Here is a 21,612-nt window from a genome sequence, read left to right as displayed (position 1 = left end):
CAACCTTGGCACGAGCTTGAAGCACAAGCTAGACACAAGCATGTGAGCCTTGTTCACTTCTACCTGGGTAGTGGTTATAAAAATGTTGGTTATTGCTTTTCTGAAAGCAGACATTTTATATAGAAAATTATAATTATTATGGTTACGAAAAATTAAATATTGTCTGGTTAAGATGATAATTATGTAAAAAACCAGAAATAGGTTTAAAAATCGTTTGTTATTTCTTTAAATAAACTAAAATATTACGTACGCTTAAATTAGTCACTTTTTTATTGTTTATATTATATTATTTTGAATAATCATTATAGTATATTATAAAGTGACCAACGATATGACACTGCGGTGACCGATCGATTTTGTATCAAGTGGTAGGCACAAGCCGACTATACTGCCCAAGTTTTTCACGGTTTCCCTGGGCTGTAATATAAATCGGGTAGAAGTTGAACGCACTCAAAAGATTATGCAGCAACCGTATATATTATATTAAAATATGATGAGAAGGTTCTAAAATTTGTATAGTTAGATCTTTTTATTCTGAATACGATGGTATAATTATTTACTTATATGTTGATCGGCCGGAATTTTTATAATTAATGATTAAAAAGATTATTATTCTTCAAGATTGACTCTTATGAAGATTTTAACTATTTTTTGACACAAGAGAAATAATGTTTAGAAAGTCTTAAGAAAAATCACACATACACTAGAAGTCAAGTTTTATTGATCTCGCAAAACATTTTCATATGTTGATCGGTCAATCAATGAGTAATTATAATTATAAACTTTACAAAAATCAGACACACACACACACACACACAAATTGTGTACTATGCATGGAGTGCAGCACTTTGTGAAAAAAAAGTAAAAACTGTTCGAAAACCTAGTGACACAAATCACGTATCAAATGAACACCGTAAAATTTTAAAATATATTAACATACTTTATTAATTCAAAAATAAACCTAAAAAAAATGTTAATTGAACATTTTAGATGCCTAAAAATATATTCTAAAACTAAACTTCTATCATACGTAGAAATGCGTTAAATAATCAATTGAAAACAATTGAAATTGTTCAACTCACACCTCAAAGCTTAGTAGCCTAAATTTTTATATCCATGTATTTCCTTTCTTTTACATTTAATTTTTAACGGTCTATCAAGATCGTGGAAACTGAAAAAAACGGAGACGAGTCCGAAATTTGTTTTTTTTATATCCAGCAGTTTGCACGGATATTGAAATTTTATGAAAATTTATATTGACAAGATTTTTTTTCCCATGATTCGTGATTTCGTAATTTACTTTGTGAAATAATTTTGAAAATCAATGATTCGAAAGTTATTTAAATCACTCCGAATTATTAGTAAAATCGATTTTAATTTAGAACTTTGCGTTTAGTTGGAACCCCAGTGGAACAGCCATATCAATAGATACGTATCAAACACATGACAACATCAGAACGAAAAAAAAATGGGATGAATATACATAAGTATACTTGTATACAAAATTGAACAATGAATGATGTATGCACAGTAAAAATAAATTACAATTTATTTTATATTTCCGAGAGCAATTGAAACACATTCTGGTGAAACAAAAGAGGCATAAACGAGCTCATTATAGAATAGAACAAAGAGATTGCGTCCGACAAAAGAAACGGATAACTGTTATGCTTCACCAAACAATTCTGAGGAAACAAATAAAGCTATATTTTTTTATAATATGTACTCAAATGAACTGTCAAAAATTTTATCTATGTATATTAACTTTATTATTTCAATATAAAAAATGATAATATAAAAACACAAAATTCGAATCAATGGAAATATGGCAAATATTCAAAAGTTCTTACTTACACAAAAAGTCAGGGCAGTTGAGATTCATGAACGCGTTTAGCGATGAAAAGTGATCGGGCAGAGGGTAGACAAGGAGATGGATAGAAGAGGTCAGCTGGTGCAATCAGGCCATTAGGCCCAGCTAATGGCACAAGATGTGTCCTGAGACTGCAATTGTACAAATCTTTTTTCTTTTTTACTGACTGTCGTCATGTATATATTTATCTCTGTTATCTCAAATACAGCTTCTACACTATCTTTTTTATGTATAACGCTCTTTTTTTTTTTTCTTTGATATTCAATTATTACATAAAAATCACAATAATATACTAAAAATCTTTCTCACCACACCCTTTTTAATTTTTTTCATTAGCCCAATTAAAATAATATCATCCATATTTAGGCACTAATCACTGTTTAAATACTTCTTTATTCACTTATCCTTGATTAGATATACTTTTTGTATTTCATTATCTAGTGATAACAATAGTTTAAACTAATTTTTTTATGAATCACAATATCCGTTTATCTTGATGTTCATCTTTTCATAATATTAATTCAATAATATGATAATAGTGTAATCAAAAAATAAAATTTATGTATTGAAATTTGCTCAATAACAAGTGTCGTTATTGACGATATTGTATATGAAATTATTATTATATTTTTGATATTATTGTAAAGAACAACACCACACATTGGGTGGTGAGTTACTGTGAATTTCACTACCCAACACACCGTCTAAAATGGGTAGCTCACTTCATCGGTTTTATTCGAATATTGTCGTTGAAATCCGTCGGCGATTGACGCTTGGTGCGCAAATTATTCTCTTCATTAACCTTTTTTCGCAGTCACGACAGGGTGGAAGCTCGCTTATGATTATCATACAACTAATAAATTTTTATTTTTACTTAAATTCTTTAAATTTTATAGTGATTTATAAAGTATGTACTGTTATTTTCTTTTTGAAACTTTTTTAAAATTCATTTGCAATTTTGATATATGAATGTTGCTAGTTTACTAACTCACAAAAGCATGCTTTCACGTTCAGAAGAAAAAGTTGAAATAAACGAAAGAAACCCTCTGCGCAGGATAAGTTAGCAAGGGTGGAGAGATGTCTTAAGGTCTTATTGATCAGGTGTGTGGAGGTATATGTTTGTTTGAATGTATTTGAAAGGAGTGTTTGTGTTCTATTGTACTACATACGATAGACAGCGGGCTTACTCGATTTTCAGCAAATAAGCTGTGGCTCCGAGATTTCTTTTTTAACGTATAGTGGCCGATAGTGAGTGTTTCTGCGATAGACGATAGTCATGATACGATACGAAACGATACTAATAGGAAACGATCGAATTAATAATAATTCGATGGAATTCAATAATTATTTGGAAAACATAAAATATTTTGAAATAACAAAAGAATGTTGTTATAGTAATTTGGTAATTTATTTGTTTGTTGATAAAAATATATATATAGTATAGTTTCATTGATATTTGTTCATGTAATGAATTTAAAAAAAATAAATATCTTGTCACTAAAGTAAAACAAATAACTTCCTGTTTTCATATCGCGCCCGTGGTTAAGCGAGCTAAGGCACAGGTTTAGATTTAGATAGGTTTTTACGGTCATAGGTTCGAGTCCCGCGTTAGGTAGAAAAAAAAAAAAAAAAAAAAATAGGAAAAAAAATTAGCTTACCGCGTAAGACACCAAAAAAAGAAAAAAAAATAGCAGAAAAAAATTGTAGGAAATATAATTACAAAATCAAAAGTTTGTAATTAGAAAAATTTTTTTTTTTTTTTTTGGTTTCAATTTTTTATCTTATCAAGAATCTATATTCATAAATAGAAACAATATTGTCTTGAACCGAGACACTTTTGTTCATAATCCAAGAAGCATACTTCTAAAAACATGAACAATTTGCCTTGGACCGAGACACTTTTGTTCATAATCCAAGAAGCATACTTCTAAAAACATGAACAATTTGCCTTGAACCGAGACACTTTTGTTCATAATCCAAGAAGCATACTTCTAAAAACATGAACAATTTGCCTTGAACCGAGACACTTTTGTTCATAATCCAAGAAGCATACTTCTAAAAACATGAACAATTTGTTTTGAACCAAGACGTTTTTTTCATGATTCAAGAAGTTTTTTATGATTTGGATTAAGAAGTCTTTGTCTCAATCCAAATCAACTTTTTCTTAATCCAAATCCATTTTTTTGCAAGAAGAAAACTTCTATCTGACAGAAGTTTTTTTTTTCAGTGTAAAAACAAACAATATTTTTATAAATGAATGAAAAAAATTTGTTTAAATGTGTACTTATTATTATTTTGTTCAATTACAACAACACGCCGAAGATGTTTACACATAATAAACCCGCGAGTCTAGATGGCTGACAAAATTTTTTTTTTCTTTTTTTTTTTTTTTGAATCAGCGAATTACTTATTATTCCTTGGATAGAGTTAGAGATAGATGTGCTGAAATGAAAGACAAAGCATATAATTAAGTAAATTTGCGCAACTAGACGGGATCGCACCTACGAACAACGGATTACTATTCTAAACGCACGCTTTAGCCCGCTCGGCTACCGGATGATCGATGCAATGTATAGTTTTTTAATCCTCATATTTTACATTCACTCACAAGAGGCAAAAAGAAAATGATAGATTCAGAGAAAGATTAATAATTAGAAAAAAAATTGTGCAATATAATAATTATTTTTGAATACCTATATATTTTAATTAATAAAATACGAAATAATTTTTTTGTATTTATTTGTTAATTCGTAATAAAAAATTATGGATAGATATTGATATGAATTATTTAATAGAAGAAATATTATACAGAGCTGTCATCAGCTCTACATTTTAAATATGATAAGACTAAGAAAATGTTGATCATAATTCCACCAGGTTTACTTGTTCAAAATGTGATCAAGATACTTGATGTTGTCTTAAACAGGAAAAATTGTTGGAAAAAAATATTTATTTTAAATCATCCAACTTGATAATTTATTGGTCCCTAATCATCAAGTTGAATGATTTCAAATAAATATTTTTTTAAAAAAATTTTCCCTGTTCAAGATACGATCAAGTGAACCTGGTCAAATCTTGATCAAAAAATCATCAAGGTGGATGATTTAAGATAAATATTTTTTTAAAACAATTTTCCCTGCTCAAGATATACAATTGTATGCAATAACATGCGAAACTATCGGGTCAATTATAACATACAATAACATGCACTCAATTTTAACGTGTTATTGTATACAATCATAATCGCATATAATTATATGTTATAACATACAATATTTTTTCCCGGAATATGAATATATACAAAAATTTTTTTAATTAAAAAAAAAATTATAATATTTATTGTTATTACATTTTTATAAATCTATCGTCTCGTATTTGCTACCTATCATGGAAATAACCTAAATCTATTTTTGTTGCCTTTATCGGGACTCGAACCTTCAATGCCCTAATTACTAAACGCACATCTTTATCCACGCGGCTATCGAACGCATATAATCTCAAAGTGTTTTTTGTAAACTTATAGAACAAGTTGGCCGAGATAAATTAAATTTGTGATAACTTTTTTAATTGAAAAAATTTTAAAATATCTTTTTACGTCTTAAGTCATGCTAACATTGCTTCTATTCTACAAAATAAAGTTTTGATGTTTATTTATTATTTAAGACAAGTTGATATTATTGCATATAATCGCATTTCGTATTATACATGTATTAAAACGGATGTATGATCTTGAATAGAAATGAAATAAAATTATATGAATATATATATTATCATATATAAATATACGATATTATAAAATATCAAACAATAATATACATTAAGGACTTCACCTGAAAACCAGAATAATATAAAATTATATATTATTATATATAATAAAATGTTATAACATACGATAATATTGATATGAGATTTTTCATAAATTTAGAATCATATGTAATCAAATGTTATTGTATATTATTGTATAATTTAATATACAATAATATCAATATAAGATTTTGCATAAAATTAGTCATATAAAATCATATGATACTAATCAGAATTATATGTTATAACATACAATAACATTGACATAAGATATTGCATAAAACCAGAGTAATATACAATTATATAGCATTAAATACAATTGTATATTATAACATACAATAACATAGTGATAAGATTTTCCATAAAACCATTTATATAAAATTATATGTTGTTACTTCTAATTATATGTTATAACATACAATAACATTGACATGAGATTTTTCATTGAATTAGAATCATATAATGTAATTATATGTTAGAACATACAATAACATTGACATAAGATATTGCATAAAAACAAGAGTTATATATAATTATACAGGATTCTATACAATTGTATATTATACCATACAACAACACGGACATGAGATTTTGCATAGAACCAGAGTCATATATAATGATATGTTATCGTTTATAGTTGTATATAATAATATACAATAACATCGACATAACATTTTGCGTAATACTAGTCATATATAATTATATGATACTACTTAACATTATATGTTATATCATTCAATAACATTGACATAAAATATTGCATAAAACCAGAGTCATATAAAATTACATGTTATCATATTCAATTGTATACTAAAACATGCAATAACATGCACATAAGGTCTTGCAAAAAACTAGAGTCATATGAAATTTTATGTTTCCATATATAATCGTATATTATCACATACAATAGCATATAATAATACGCACGTATGATTCTGTATGAAAATAAAGCCATATACAATTATATGTTATTTATTATTAAATACTACAATCATATGTGAACGTATGTTATCGAATCTTATTTTTCATATGGAATTGTATAAAATAACATACAATTATATACGATAGTAAACAATAATATGCAATTATATGTTATTATATACAATTCCACGTACAATATTTTTTCCCGGGATTATTATTAAAGTAATACAAACATCGAAAAAGAATATTTTATTATGTCTGACAAGTTGTCTTATGATATATGTGAAAAAAAAATATGAGCAAAACATTTTCCTTTTGACTTGTTAACAAAATTAACTTCAATTTGAATATGACGTAATCTTTCTTCTTAAATGTCGTGCTTTATGAGAACAGAAATTTTCGTCCCGTCATGCACATACGCTCGTGACTCGGTGGGAAAGTCGTTAGGTTTAAGATATCGTGGTTTGCGTCGGTCAAGGGTTCGGTTCTCCTCATTATTTAAATCAGTAGTAATTTACTTCTTGAATTGTATCTAATTTTGACTTGATAGAAATCTTTTTGATCTCACTTCAAGACACAACTTGATTATTTCCGAGAAGCCTTGTTCTAAAATTTAGAACTGTTGTTCTTGAAGTGAGAACAAAAATATTTTTTTTCAAGAACTATGCGGCTAAATTCAAACCCATTTTGGATTATTTCCAAGAAGCCTTGTTCTAAAATTTAGAACTGTTGTTCATGAAGTGAGAACAAAAAGATTTTTTTTAAGAAGTACGCGTCTCAATTCAAGATCTTTTTATCATTTATTTCAAGAAGTTTTATTATCATTACAAGGATAATTTTTCTTTTTTCAAATCTATTTTAGGTTCTTTTCAAATCTAAATCTGTCATGTTTCAAGAATTTTTTTGTCTTTTAACAAGAAGTTTTTTTCTTCTTTCAAAACTAAAAATTTCCTAGAACGAAAATTCTATTTTCAAGAAGTTTTGTTATCATATATAGAATTTTTTTTTACACAGTGTGTATACGGTCAGCAGGGTCGGTCGTACGAACTGGGGTATCATGGCCTGGATGTACCAAGTGGTGGTTATACCAGCGGTCGAGCATTGGCCTATCGTTTGGTGAAATGGTATACTGGGCAAGTAGGGGCTAGGGGTCTTCTAGAACAGGCCAGAGTGCTGAGAGTCAGTCAACTCCTATCAGTGCGCTGGGGCATTATTAAACATGCCGCCGTCTGGTAGTGAAGATGGCTGCGTTAAAGGTCGTGACCAGACTGGTAAGGAATAGGCAGTGGTGAGAACGCGATACTGGACTCTGCACTATCCGAGGTGAGCTGAAAGTGCTAAATCCCACTGTTAGCAGAAATTCGTATCCATCAGTACAGGCCTTATATATAATTGTATATAATTCTATAGAAAGCCGTAAAGAAAGGAGCCGAAAGCTCATTGTTTTTAGCTGAACTTGACCGGAATCAAAAGACTACTTCTATCTCTTATGTAAAGGTTTCCTCTCTATTTACTTGCTTTTCATAATATTGTTGAATCCACAAAATTCCTAATTATTTTAGAAGCATTACATGCACCTAAAGCAGCCTTACCTTGAATTAATGACCCATCACTACCAAAATCAAGAACAACTTTGTCTTGTCCTACAGCACCATTTTTATTGTTCCATCCTTTCAGCACCATTCTTTCTTGCTTGTTGCTCTTGAACTTCATCCAAACAATTTTGCTTAACATCATTTGAAGTCACTAAATTATTACTTGTATTGATTGAACAGATTCATCTATTTATATATGTCCAAGTATTCCATTTATCCAAATAATTTTTAATACCTCCATAGCCATATGTACATGCACACGGAGAGAAATCCGCAGCAAATATTACTGTAGTGGTATCGTAAAAATCATAGCTGACGTCATTAAAGCGACTAATTCCCACTTATTATAATGATTATTATTATATTTCATCTAAATTTTTTACTGTAGTCTACCGGAATTTTTGGAAGTCTCGAGTTAATGGTATACTTTATGCCAGAAATTACTGTAGTGTACAGCAGGTTTTCCCGCCAGATGACACGAATATTTATTGGAAATCAAGTGTGTTCCTAACCTCTTCTAAAAAAGTTTATTGTTTTTATTTTATTCATGAATTTAAATAAAAATACGGTGAAACACATGAAAATTATAAAATGGTTTATTTTTTTAAAATTAATAAACACGTTACATTTTTATTCTGATGTTTAAATAATAAGGTTTTATTTAATTTTTTGTGACGTTTTTTTGTTTTGTTTTGATTAAAATTACTGTAGTGTAGTAGGAAATTCTAGCCCAGGTAGGAGTAAACGATTGTGCCAAGGTTGTTAAGTGATTGGAAATGTGCCTATGTTACAAGCTCGATGACAAGCCTTGTGCCAAGGCTCGTGTCCCAGCCTCGTGTCAAGACTCGTATTCCAGCCTTGTGCCAAGGCTTGAGCCTCGGGCTTGACTCAAGCTTCCAAAAACAATTTAAAAAAAAATATAAATAAATTATTATGGTTAATCTATTATTATTGTTAATTTAATAATTCCGACATTGTTATTTTTTAATTCAGACAATTCTATTAAACGATAATAATTAAACGAAAAACTAGGGACGCGACGCGGGATCGATCCGGGGCCTCTCACGTGGAAGTCCAATGCACTATCATGTCGACCATCGGGGTATTGATAAAAGTGGTCGTCAAAATTTTTTATATAAATAAATTCTATTGAGACTAAACACACAGTCCTCGCGAATGCCTCACACAATAGTCAAAGCCTGATAATTTTTATTTGAAATTTATATTAAATTTATATATCTAATTACTATAATTTTTTTTTTTGAGTTAAATATATGCATAAGTCAAGTCTCGTGTCGGGCTTGGTGAAACAATGGGCACCAGCTTGAAACAAGGCTGTATTACGAGGCTCGTGTGAGGGCGGGAAAAATCAAGGGGACAGTCTTGTGTCGAGCCTGGATTAACAAGGCTTGTCTAGTGACTGGAAAAACAGGCTTGACACAACCTTGAAATTTTTAATCTTGTGTGAGGCTTGGAACTAACGATTAACACAGGCTTGGTACAAGCCTGGACTAACAAGTCTTGTGCAATGACTGTAAATACAGGCTTGATACGAGCTTGGAATTTTTAACCTTGTGTGAGGCTTGGAATTAACGATTGACACATGCTTGTTACAAGCCTGGACTAACAAGTCTTGTGCAATGACTATAAATACAGGCTCGACACAATCTTGGAAATTTCAACCTTGTTTAAGGCTTGGAATTACCGATTGACACAGGCTTGGTACAAGCCTGGACTAGCAAGTCTTGTGCAATGACTGTAAATACAGGCTTGATACGAGCTTGGAATTTTTAACCTTGTGTAAGGCTTGGAATTAACGATTGTCACAGGCTTGGTACAAGCCTGGAATAACAAGTCTTGTGCAATGACTGTAAATACAAGCTTGACACGAGCTTGGAATTTTTAACCTTGTGTGAGGCTTGGAAATAACAATCGACACAGGCTTGGTACAAGCCTAGATTAACAAGTCTTGTGCAATGACTGGAAAAATTCTCTGTGCCAAGCTAGGCACATTCTAGTCCACCAAGGCTAGGAAACACAAGCTTGTAACAAGCCTGGCACGGCCGCACTGAAAAAACGTTCCCACTGCAGGCACGGTACGTTCCTGCTGCCGTAGCAGTAAAGTAGACTGCGAAGCGCTGTACTGCTGTGAGAGCAGTACACCCAACTTGGAATTTCTGTACTGCTCTCACAGCAGTACAGCACTGCTGCTGCAGCCGAACATTTTACTGTCGATGAGTCCAGGCGTATTAGCAGTACAAAAAATAGCTGTATGACACGTAAAGACTCATTCGATAAATTAAATGATGTATATAAGTATATTATTAATATTCATTATTAATAAATATAATTATATATTACTATTATTATTGAATATGAATTGATTTTAAAATCTTGTATATTATAAAAAAAATATGAATAAAAAATATGAAAAAAATATATTTTATTTGAATATAGAATTTAAAAAAAAAAAAATTACATTTTTAATTTACCGTGTAATAATAATAAATTAACTTGTTGAATAAACGAAGAAATTGCATTAACTATAATGATAGCATAAAAATAATATTACATGGTAAATTAAAAATGTAAAAAATTTAATTTTTAACGTGAAAATAAATTTTCAAATTTAACATTAAAAGAAATGTTTAATTGAACATTTAAAAATTCTAAATTTTAATCCTAACCTATAAGTGATGTCAAAGTCGTAAATCGTATATGACCGCGCATACAGATGTGCGCATTCAGTTGCCACAGCAGTGCTTTGTACTGCTCTCACAGCAGTACAGTTTACCGAGAATATACGAGTGCTTACTGTGGATTTACATGGACATCCTGCTACCGTAGCTGTCTACCATTACCGGTACAATAGACCGTGCCTGCAGCGGGAATGTTTTTTCAGTGCGTTCACCCTTGTGGGATCCTACCTGGGAGTCGATCCTGGTGGCCTCCCCACGCAACTTCTCAATTTCCAGTAGACTACAGTAAAATTTATTTGATACTCTACAGCATTATTTGCTGCGGATTTCTCTCCGTGTAGGTAGAAAGAATACGCTATGTTGCACATAAATAATAACTGTCAAGTCATCTACACGGACATGGGAAAGGAGTTCGATCAGATTGACTAGTATATTTTAGTAAATAAACTGATCTTAATCAATGTACCGAGTTCATACAATCTGGTCGTATCTTGCTGATCGTTTGTGCTACGTCCGTGTTAGTGACATTCTCTATGCACCATACTCACACTCAGAGAAGGATATGTTAACAGTTAACATATCCTGTAATATGTTAACATATGCCATGTTTAAATGGGTGGTGGCTGATAAGTTTACATCAAAGATATATATATTAACATTAAACATACGTATCTTAATAGTTAATATGCGTATGTTAACTATTAAGATATCTGTAATTGACACAATTTGAAGGTTAGGCTGATAGTTGAAGACATTTACGTATGTAAATATGAAAATTTAATGTAAAATTAAGAATGAATTTACAAAAAAACTAAATTTAAATAAATTTATGACAACACGAGTACATATTATATTATATTACAATTAGAATAGTATCACAATATAATGTCAAAAAAAAAAGATTACAAGAAGTAGACTGATGCATCAAAATATTTGGCCGCGTAAAGATACGTATGTTAAGTATAAACATACGTATGTTAACAGTTAAGATATCTATGTTTATTGTTAATATATATATCTTAACATTAAACTTTTGTATGTTTAATGTAAACATATTGGTATGTTAACTGTTAACATATCCTTCTCTGAGTGCACCAACATCGGGGTACCTCAAGGATTTAACCTTAATCTCTTACTGTTTGATATATACATTAATGGTCTCTCCGATCTTGCTACACTCTACTCAATGTTGATGATGTTAAATTATACTTACCAATTACGTCAATATCCGATAGTATATTCTTTCAATACAATCCTTGGTGGAAAATCTCTCCGGATATCGCTCCGAAATTCTACGTAATTGAGACTTTCGGAAATAGAATTTTCGAATAAGGAATTTACGGAGATATTCACGGATATCTGCGGATTATTTTCATAATATCTCCGGATTTTTGCGTCAAAAAACCAACGGAAAAAAAATGGAAAAAAATGAATAAAACTACACGGAGAGAAAAAAATATTATGTTTTACTATGCTACTGTAGTACTGGTGGATGTTTTCGGATTTTTGATAAGATATAATATTTTTTTTATATTTTTTATTATTTATTTTATATATTTTGATAAAGGCACATAGTAAATTAAATCATTTGTAATCAAACTATGGAACAAGATTTTTTTTACCGAAGACATAGTCGAAAGTACTAACGAAATCTTTTTTTTTTAATAAACTGTAGATACAAAGTGCTATGTGTAAATTAATGTTTATTATGTTAGCATAGTAGAATTGACAATTGACGCTCGTTAATATAATCATTCGGTACCTAAATTCGAACAATGTTATTTATACTACTCATCAATTTTAAAAAATACGATTCCCGATTTAATTTTTATTGTGTTTTATATTAATTACGATATTTGAAGCGAATTTTACTACGTTCACATGGTAAAAAATGCAGAAAGACGAAATACCAAACAAAAGAGTCAATTTTACGTTACGTTACATCGTCTAGAGAGTGTGATAATGATGAATTTAAGCAGGCTGCCGACATGCCATCAATACGTCGTGGTTTACTGTGGATTATTTTCTTCATTAGCCTCTCTTCCGTCTCACTGGCCCTTTAAGCCTATTTTTTTAATGAAAAAAGGATTGATGTCATGGCGGCGCTTGATGATTTTCAAATTTACCGCCTGAAATTTGAATTTAATTGGCTCTTATTTGAAATTTGATTGCCGCAACAATTTGTGCTGATTTTGATTGGGGTTTAGTTTGATCACCTGCATGTCGTATAAATTAATATAGGTGGCGCTAATTGCATATACATGTGGCAGTCCTCGAGGAATTTACTCGAATATTTGAACATACCCTGACTGATTCAAAAACCTTTTATACAGACGGATCAAAAATAGAAGGCGCGAATTTTGTAGACTTTTCGATAGCAATGGGTAACAATGATACACTCTATAAATTTAGATCATCCGATATAGCTTCTATTTTTACAGCTGAAGCCTTGGCAATAGGGGAATGTCTCAATTTAATAGAGAGAAAAGATCCAGGTAATTTCAGTATCTTTTCCGACTCTCTTAGTGTTTTATTAGCAATTTCCAGTAAATTCAAAATTAACTCAACAAAATACATAGCGTGGTATCTAAAAAATAAACTCTATCAATTAGAAAATGCAGGCAAATTAGTCAATTTATACTGGGTACCAGCACATAGAGGTATTACAGGTAACGAAAGAGCAGATTCAGGGGCCAAAGATGCGATACGTAATGGTGTTGATTCTCAGCTGTTACTAACAATTGCAGATCTAAAAAGTTATTGGAAAAATAAAATGTACAAAAAGTTTAACAACTTTTGCACCGAAACAGGTAGAGAAAAAGGAAATTATTATTTCAGTCACTTCTATGATCCAGCCCCATCACAGTGGTTTAATGAGTGGCCTATTAATCGACGTGGCATTTGTACAATCAACAGACTTCGTTCTGGACATAATTCTTTAAATATATCATTAAAAAAAATAAATGTTATTCCTTCGAGTCTATGTGAATGTAACAAAGAAGATGAAACTCTAGATCACGTTTTATGGTCTTGTGAACTACACAAGAAAGAGAGAGAAAAGCTGATAAAGATTTTAACAAAAAATGGTAAAGAACCGCTGGTTCGGGATACTCTGGGACTGCTAAAATGTAATAGTAGGCCTAAAACCATGGCATTGAGTAACTTTTTGACCACGATATCCAAAAAAATTTAATCAAGAAAATTTAGTATAGTTTATTATTATTTCCTTATAGTCTTATTCTTATACAGATATATTTTAATGTTATGAACTTAGAAATATTTTATTGTTAGTATTGTGCCATATACTTTGTACCTTCAAAGAGAGCAAATAACAATCAAAACAAAGACTTAACTAAATTAGTTTAAAGTACTAAAGTAAGATAAACATATGTTCAGAAGACATATTTGACTGTATGCAAAAGTATTCGTATTTAAATACCTATATTTATCTATTTAAGTTTTAAGATGTTTTTATATTTTATAAAAAAAAAGAGAAGAAAAAGAAAAATGTTAACGTTGAGTTAGAATATCAGATCTAATAGTTAACTAAATATACAATCATATTAGGATATATTATAATCTCAGGGTAATTTTTCCCACAAACACTTTTTTTTGCTCCTTGTAAGAAAACCTTTATAAACATACTTCACTAGAAGTGTAAAGACTCTTTCATAAACAAATTATACTATAGTGTAAAGAGGGCTGGATAGGCACTACTTTGTAAGCCTCGGCCATCTCTAGTTTTATTTTTGTACTTTTTGTATTAATAAAAAAAAAAAAAAAAAAAAAAAAAGCAGTCCTCGAGCCCACACTTACGCCTCTGCTGGCTAACTTCGAAAATTATTTATATTTTTTTATCATTTAACTAACTTTCTAATAAATGATATTTACTGTTCAATAAAATGGCAAGAACTCAACATCTTAAATATTGTCTCGTTATTTAATTAACCCAATTTATAATAATTATTAATTAATTAACAATAAATAAATTGACACTCATCTACCAATTATAAATAGTAAAAATATAGATGATAATATAATACGCGGGTCATGCGCACTTGTGAGGCAAACACATTTAATACCCCACATACATATTAGAGTGGGTATAAGCTTATACCAAGAAGACTAGAGGTCTCTAGTCTTCATGGCTTATACCCACTCTAAAGGCTTGTGGCCACTAGCATAGTTTTTCGACCAAGTTCTATGCCATAGCGCTATGGAAGGAAAAGTTCACATATGACGGCTATAGGGCGGCGTTTCAATCGTTTCTTGAAATTGTTTCAGCTGTACCAACTTGCTTACAAACACATAAAAGATAAATAAAAATATAACCTTTTTTATTTGTTGACAATTTGATATTTTGACAGTCAATCATTATATATATATGTACTATACATGTGTAAATATAAACAAAGAAATTTATTAACAACGCTAACCATCATGTTGTATTTTTTTAATGTTGGCTGTATCAAAAAAAACTAGTGTGAAGTTAGCAGTTCTATGCTGAAAATGCTGCATGCAGCATTTTTTCAACATAGTCCTCGGCGGCAATTGTCTAGTAAATTTCTAGTGAAATATAGTGACACAAGTGCTATGGCATAGCACATGGTTGATAAACTATGCTAGTGGCCCTATGCCTTAATAGAATAGACAGGGATGTAAACAGTCCTTTATTATAAAATTAATAAAAATCATTAATAATTAACTTACAAAACAAAGTAGGGTGAGAATCCCTCAGGTGTTAAGACGGGACATCCCACAAATAAATCAGTGTATTGAGTGTTTTTGTTTATAATTCCCCCAAAATGGGGAAAACAACAACAAACAACCCAACCCATAACCCCATCACGCCAGTGACAGGGGCTAACAGTGTTAAAAAAACAATAACTGTGAATAAAAATAATGAAAAAATAGTGCAACCATTAATAACAAAGAAAGTTATTAATGAAGTGAGTGGTAATTGCGAAATCATAAATAATAGTGATGCAAATGATGATGATATGGAAAATCCATATCCATCTACAGGAAATTCAGGCTATGGAAACTACTCTGGCACGTCAAAGAAGCGACCAGGCAGTCCAATTAACATTGAACAGGTAATACTTGATAATGTCAATAATGAACATAGATATTCACAAAGCTTAAACAAATTAGAAGCAAAGAAAAAAATTAAATCAGGATCTAATAGCAACATCAATGAGAACAAGAATACCCAAATCAGCAGCAGCAACAATAATAATAATAAAACCATAGTGCCTATAAAATATACAGAAAAAGACGAAGGCCCATAATGAAAATTGGGGCATGAAAATATTTTCTAAATTAAAAGTGTACTAATTAAAAGCTAAAAAAAAAATTACGACCCTCAACATAGCGTTTTAGGGGGTGGAAAGGGGTGAAAACGCGGTTTCTAGACAATTTAATATTTTTTTCTATTTTAAAATCAAAATTGGGGCATAAAAATATTATGTGAATTAAAAGTTAACTAATTAAAAGCAATAAAAAAAATATCAACCCCCAACATAGCGTTTTAAGGGGGGCCAGGGGGGACGGAAACTTTGATTCATTTTTTTAATAACTTTGAAATGAAAATTGGGGCATGAAAATATTTCTTGAATTAAAAGTGTACTAATTGAAAGCTAAAAAAAAAATTACGACCCTTAACATAGCGTTTTAGGAGATGAAAAGGGGTGAAAACGCGGTTTCTAGACAATTTAATATTTTTTTCTATTTTAAAATCAAAATTGGGGCATGAAAATATTATGTAAATTAATAATTGACTAATGAAAAGCTAAAAAAATAATATCAACCCCCAACATAGTGTTTTAGGAGGGGCCAGGGGGGACGGAAACTTTAATTATTTTTTTTACTGACTTTGAAATGAAAATTGAGGCATGAAAATATTTTCTAAATTAAGAGTCCACTAATTAAAAGCAATAAAAAAAATATCAACCCCCAACATAGCGTTTTAGGGGAGGCCAGGGGGGACGGAAAGGTTAATTAATTTTTTGACTAACTTTAAAATGAAAATTGGCCCTGGTAGAAATAATCTCTCCAGATTTCTCCGGAATTTCTCCGGATTTCTCCGGATTTCTCTGGATTTCTCCGGATCTCTCCGGATTTTTCCGGATTTCTCCGGATTTTCTACGTAATTGAAACTTCCGGAGATATTTACGGAGTATATCCGGATATCTCCGGATTTTTTCCGGAGTTTTGACTTAAAAAAACAAACACAAAAAAATGGAAAAATTAATAAGAAAAAGTAGAAATAAGAGTTTACATACAAAAAGTGAAAATGAAATTTTTTTTGAAAAAATCCGGAGAAAATCCGGAGAAAACCCAAAAAAACTCCGGAATAATATCTCCGGAAGCCGCAATTGCGTAGAAAATCCGTAGACGATCCAAAGAAATCCGGAGGAAGTCAGGAGAAAATCCGGAGCAATCCGGAAACGTTCCGGAGAAATCCGCAGATAATTCGGAGAAATCCGGAGAAAATCCGGAGAGATTATTTCTACCAGGGGGGGCATGAAAATATTTTCTAAATAAAAAGTGTACTAATTAAAAGCTTGTAACGAGTTAAAACTGAAATCTTGTCAAATTAAATATCATGTAAATTTGACATGATTTATTATGTGCTGCGCATGGTGCGCATTAGCACGCACCACCAAAGTCAAAAGAAATAATTGACTGAATAAGTCAAGATTTTCATTTCCTTCAACAAGAGGAAATGAAAAAGAAAAGAATAGCAGAGGCTTTGTGGCAGCCGTCTCAGGTGCACGTGTGTGATCACAATTTATATTGAGACCCACACCCAATTCAACAATTTCACTTGTATTTTATTAAGGTTGTTTTCAAATGAAATTCCCGTAATTTAATTTTCGATTTTTTTTTTTTAATGTTTAAATGAAATAATTATCTATTTGGTGGAATTTTTTCGTAATTTTCCTCTGCGTCAAAATCCAGATAATTAGTGTCAAAGTTGACAACTTTAACACGCAAGCATAGGGAGTATAGGTACGTTTGCGCTTGTACTTTTAAAACTCTTAATTTAAATTTTGATTTTTTTCTACAGATTTGTACACTTTACAAATACGAAATCAATGAAAAAAAAATTATCCATTTCCTCAGTGCCGTTTAAAAGATATTGGCTAATTACTTTTTAAATTTACGGGTTTTAGCCGGCTGAATTACATTGAAAATTTGGGGTACGTTCCAATACCGCCGTTCGGTTTTATTCTTCTAGCTCTATCCTTCTCTCTATCTCTTCTGGCTCAATCTTCCATCTCTTCTTCTATCCTTCTCTTACAAGAAATGTACGGTTTTGGAACTTCCCCCTGAATGTTTATTGCTAGAGTAGTATTAGTGTCTGTAAATATAAGCCGGCAACACTCACACTACTTATGACGCATCAGTAAAGTGAAAAGATTTTAGGCATGAGGGGGCGCTATAATTTTTTTATTTAACATACGTTTGTAAGTACCCCTGTGAACCCAAAACGTCGCCCGGTCATGCGATTTAAAAACAACCTTAAATCAAATTATCGATTCAATAAATAATAAAATAACGTTATACATAATCATTATTATCAACAATATATTGAGCTCAATTTATTCAATAAAATCAAGAAAACACATCCAACATATACATCAAGATATCTCTTCAACAACTAATTATTCAATCTACACTCGTTCAACACGAGGAGACATCTTCATCATCATCATCAACGACTACATCCAAATTGTCGGTATTTTTTGTATTAATAATTATTTAAGTTTATATTCAACATTTTCTTTGCTAAATAATATAATTTATAGATTGAGTTTATCATTAAATTAAATCAAGAATAAAATTCTTGATCATACTTGATGACCACACGGTCCATATTAAATAATAATTTGTACGTACAAAACTTAGGTTAAGTTTCCAAATTAATCATTTAGAATTAAATAAATAATCAAAATCAAATCTCAAACATTAAATTATTTATCTCTTCAATTTGTTTAATATTTGAAATAAATAATAATAAAATATATTGTAATCGAACATAACCCAACATTCACGTGTGCATTGATAATTTTTCATCTCGTTTGTTCAAACTCAATTTCAATCATCAATAAATATATAAAATATAATTTAAATAAATAAAAATTAAAACTGAATCAATAAAAAAATTGACTAACCTAGCGTTTTGGGGTGTTTCTGTACAATTTAATATTTTTCTATTTTAAAATCAAAATTGAGCATTGTAATATTATGTAATGATTAATTGAAAGCTAAAAATATCAACCCCAACATGCCAGGGGATTTTTACTGACTTTAGAATAGACTGAGGCATTGAGGTATTTTCTAAATTAAGAGTCCACTAATTAAAAACGCTATGTTGGGGGTTGATATTTTTATCATTGCTTTTAATTAGTGGACTCTTAATTTAGAAAATATTTTCATGCCCCAATTTTCATTTTAAAGTCAGTAAAAAAAATAATTAAAGTTTCCGTCCGCGCTGGCCCCTCTAAAACGCTATGTTGGGGTTTGATATTTTTTTTTTAGCTTTTAATTAGTCAATTATTAATTTAAATAATATTTTCATGCCCCAGTTTTGATTGTAAGATAGAAAAAAAAATTAAATTGTCTAGAATCCGCGTTTTCACCCCTTTTCACCCCCTAAACCGCTATGTTAGAGGTCGTAAATTTTTTTTTAGCTTTTAATTAGTACACTTTTAATTTAGAAAATATTTTCATGCCCCAATTTTCATTTTAAAGTCAGTAAAAAAAATAATTAAAGTTTCCGTCCCCCCTGGCCCCCCTTAAAACGCTATGTTGGGGGTTGATATTTTTTTCTTTGCTTTTAATTAGTTGACTTTTAATTTACAAAATATTTTCATGCCCCAATTTTCATTTCAAAGTAAGTAAAAAAAATAATTAAAGTTTTAATTCCCTCTACCACCCCCTAAAACGCTATGTTGGGGGTTGATATTATTCTTTTAGCTTTTAATTAGTCAATTATTAATTTACATAATATTTTCATGCCCCAGTTTTGGTTTTAAGATAGAAAAAAAAATTGAATTGTTCAGAATCCGCGTTTTCACCCCTTTTCATCTCCTAAAATTCTATGTTAAGGGCCGTAATTTTTTTTTTAGCTTTTAATTAGTACACTTTTGATTTAGGAAATATTTTTATGCCCCAATTGTCATTTTAAAGTTATTAAAAAGATAATTGAAGTTTCCGTCCCCCCTGGCCCCCCTTAAAACGCTATGTTGGGGGTTGATATTATTTTTTTAGCTTTTATTTAGTCAACTTTTAATTTACATAATATTTTCATGCCCCAATTTTTATCTTAAAGTTAGTAAAAAAAATTAATCAAAGTTTCCGTCCCCTCTGGCCCCCCCTAAAACGCTATGTTGAGGGCTGATATTTCTTTTATTGCTTTTAATTGGTCGGTTATTAATTTACATAATATTTTTATGCCCCAATTTCGATTTTAAAATAGAAAAAAAAATTAAATTGTCAAGAATCCGCGTTTTCACCCCTTTTCACCCCCTAAAACGCTATGTTTCGGGTTTTTTTTTTTTTTTTCACTTTTTATTAGTTGACTTTTAAGTTAGATAATATTTTCATGCCCCAATTTTCATTTCAAAGTTAGTAAAAAAATTAATTAAAGTTTCCATCCCCCCTGGCCCCCCCTAAAACGCTATGCTGGGAGTTGATAATTTTTTTTTAGCTTTTAATTAGTCAATTATTAATTTACATAATATTTTCATGCCCCAGTTATGATTTTAAGATAGAAAAAAAAATTAAATTGTCTCGAATCCGCGTTTTCACCCCTTTTTATCTCCTAAAACGCTATGTTAAGGGTCGTAGTTTTTTTTTTTAGCTTTCAATTAGTACACTTTTAATTTAGGAAATATTTTCATGCCCGAATTTTCATTTTAAAGTTATTAAAAAATTAATTAAAGTTTCCGTCCCCCCTGGCCCCCCCTTAAAACCCTATGTTGGGGGTTGATATTTTTTTTTTAGCTATTATTTAGTCAACTTTTAATTTACATAATATTTTCATTTTAAATTCAGTAAAAAAATTAATTAATCTTTCCGTCCCCCCTGGCTCCCCCCCCCCCTAAAACGCTATGTTAAGAGTCGTAATTTTTTTTTAGATTTTAATTAGTACACTTCTAATTTAGGAAATATTTTCATGCCCTAATTTTCTTTTTAAAGTTAGTAGAAAAATTAATTAAAATTTCCGTCCCCCTTGGCCCCCCCTAAAACACTATGTTGGGGGTTGATATTTTTTTCATTGCTTTTAATTAGTTGACTTTTAATTTAGATAATATTTTCATGCTTCAATTTTCATTTTAAAGTTAGTAAAAAAAATAATTAAAGTTTTACCCCCCTACTACCCTCTTAAACGCTATGTTAAGGGTTGATATATTTTCCCTAGCTTTCTATTGTTCTAATATTAATTTAGATGATAACCGTTTGGTCCAATTTTCGTTTTAAAGTAGTTAAGAAAATTATTTTCGAAAAATTTTGTGTTTTCACCCCCCTCTCACCCCCTAAAAAGCTATGTTAAGGGTTGATTTTTCTTTTCTAGCTTCGTATTGTTTTAATACTAATTTACAAAACAACCGCTTAGTCCAATTTTCGTTTTAAAGTAGTTAAAAAATTAATTTACTGGTATACGCGTTTTTACCCCTTTTTTACCCCCTTAAACGCTATGCTGAGGGTAAAT

General features: G+C 30.4%; 2 protein-coding genes across 3 annotated transcripts in view; one reads left to right on the top strand and one right to left on the bottom strand.

Annotated features, from left to right (window-relative positions):
* The window catches only part of LOC122857494 (regulator of G-protein signaling 9), a 29,436-nt gene extending 26,550 nt beyond the window's left edge, over positions 1 to 2,886 (bottom strand). For both annotated transcript variants that reach the window (XM_044159688.1, XM_044159687.1), the window contains exon 1: positions 1,855 to 2,886. The gene's annotated coding sequence lies outside the window, so the exon portion shown is untranslated. The remainder of the gene's footprint in view (positions 1 to 1,854) is intronic.
* Positions 2,887 to 15,694: 12,808 nt separating this feature from the next.
* Positions 15,695 to 16,180, top strand: LOC122856336 (putative uncharacterized protein DDB_G0286829). Its single transcript, XM_044158022.1, has one exon. The coding sequence runs from the start codon at positions 15,695 to 15,697 to the stop codon at positions 16,178 to 16,180; it is 486 nt and encodes a 161-aa protein (XP_044013957.1).
* Positions 16,181 to 21,612: the final 5,432 nt, after the last annotated feature.

Source organism: Aphidius gifuensis, linkage group LG5 (assembly GCF_014905175.1).
Source record: "Aphidius gifuensis isolate YNYX2018 linkage group LG5, ASM1490517v1, whole genome shotgun sequence".
Taxonomy (NCBI): Eukaryota; Metazoa; Arthropoda; class Insecta; order Hymenoptera; family Braconidae; genus Aphidius; species Aphidius gifuensis.
This window is presented reverse-complemented; position numbering and strand designations above follow the sequence as displayed.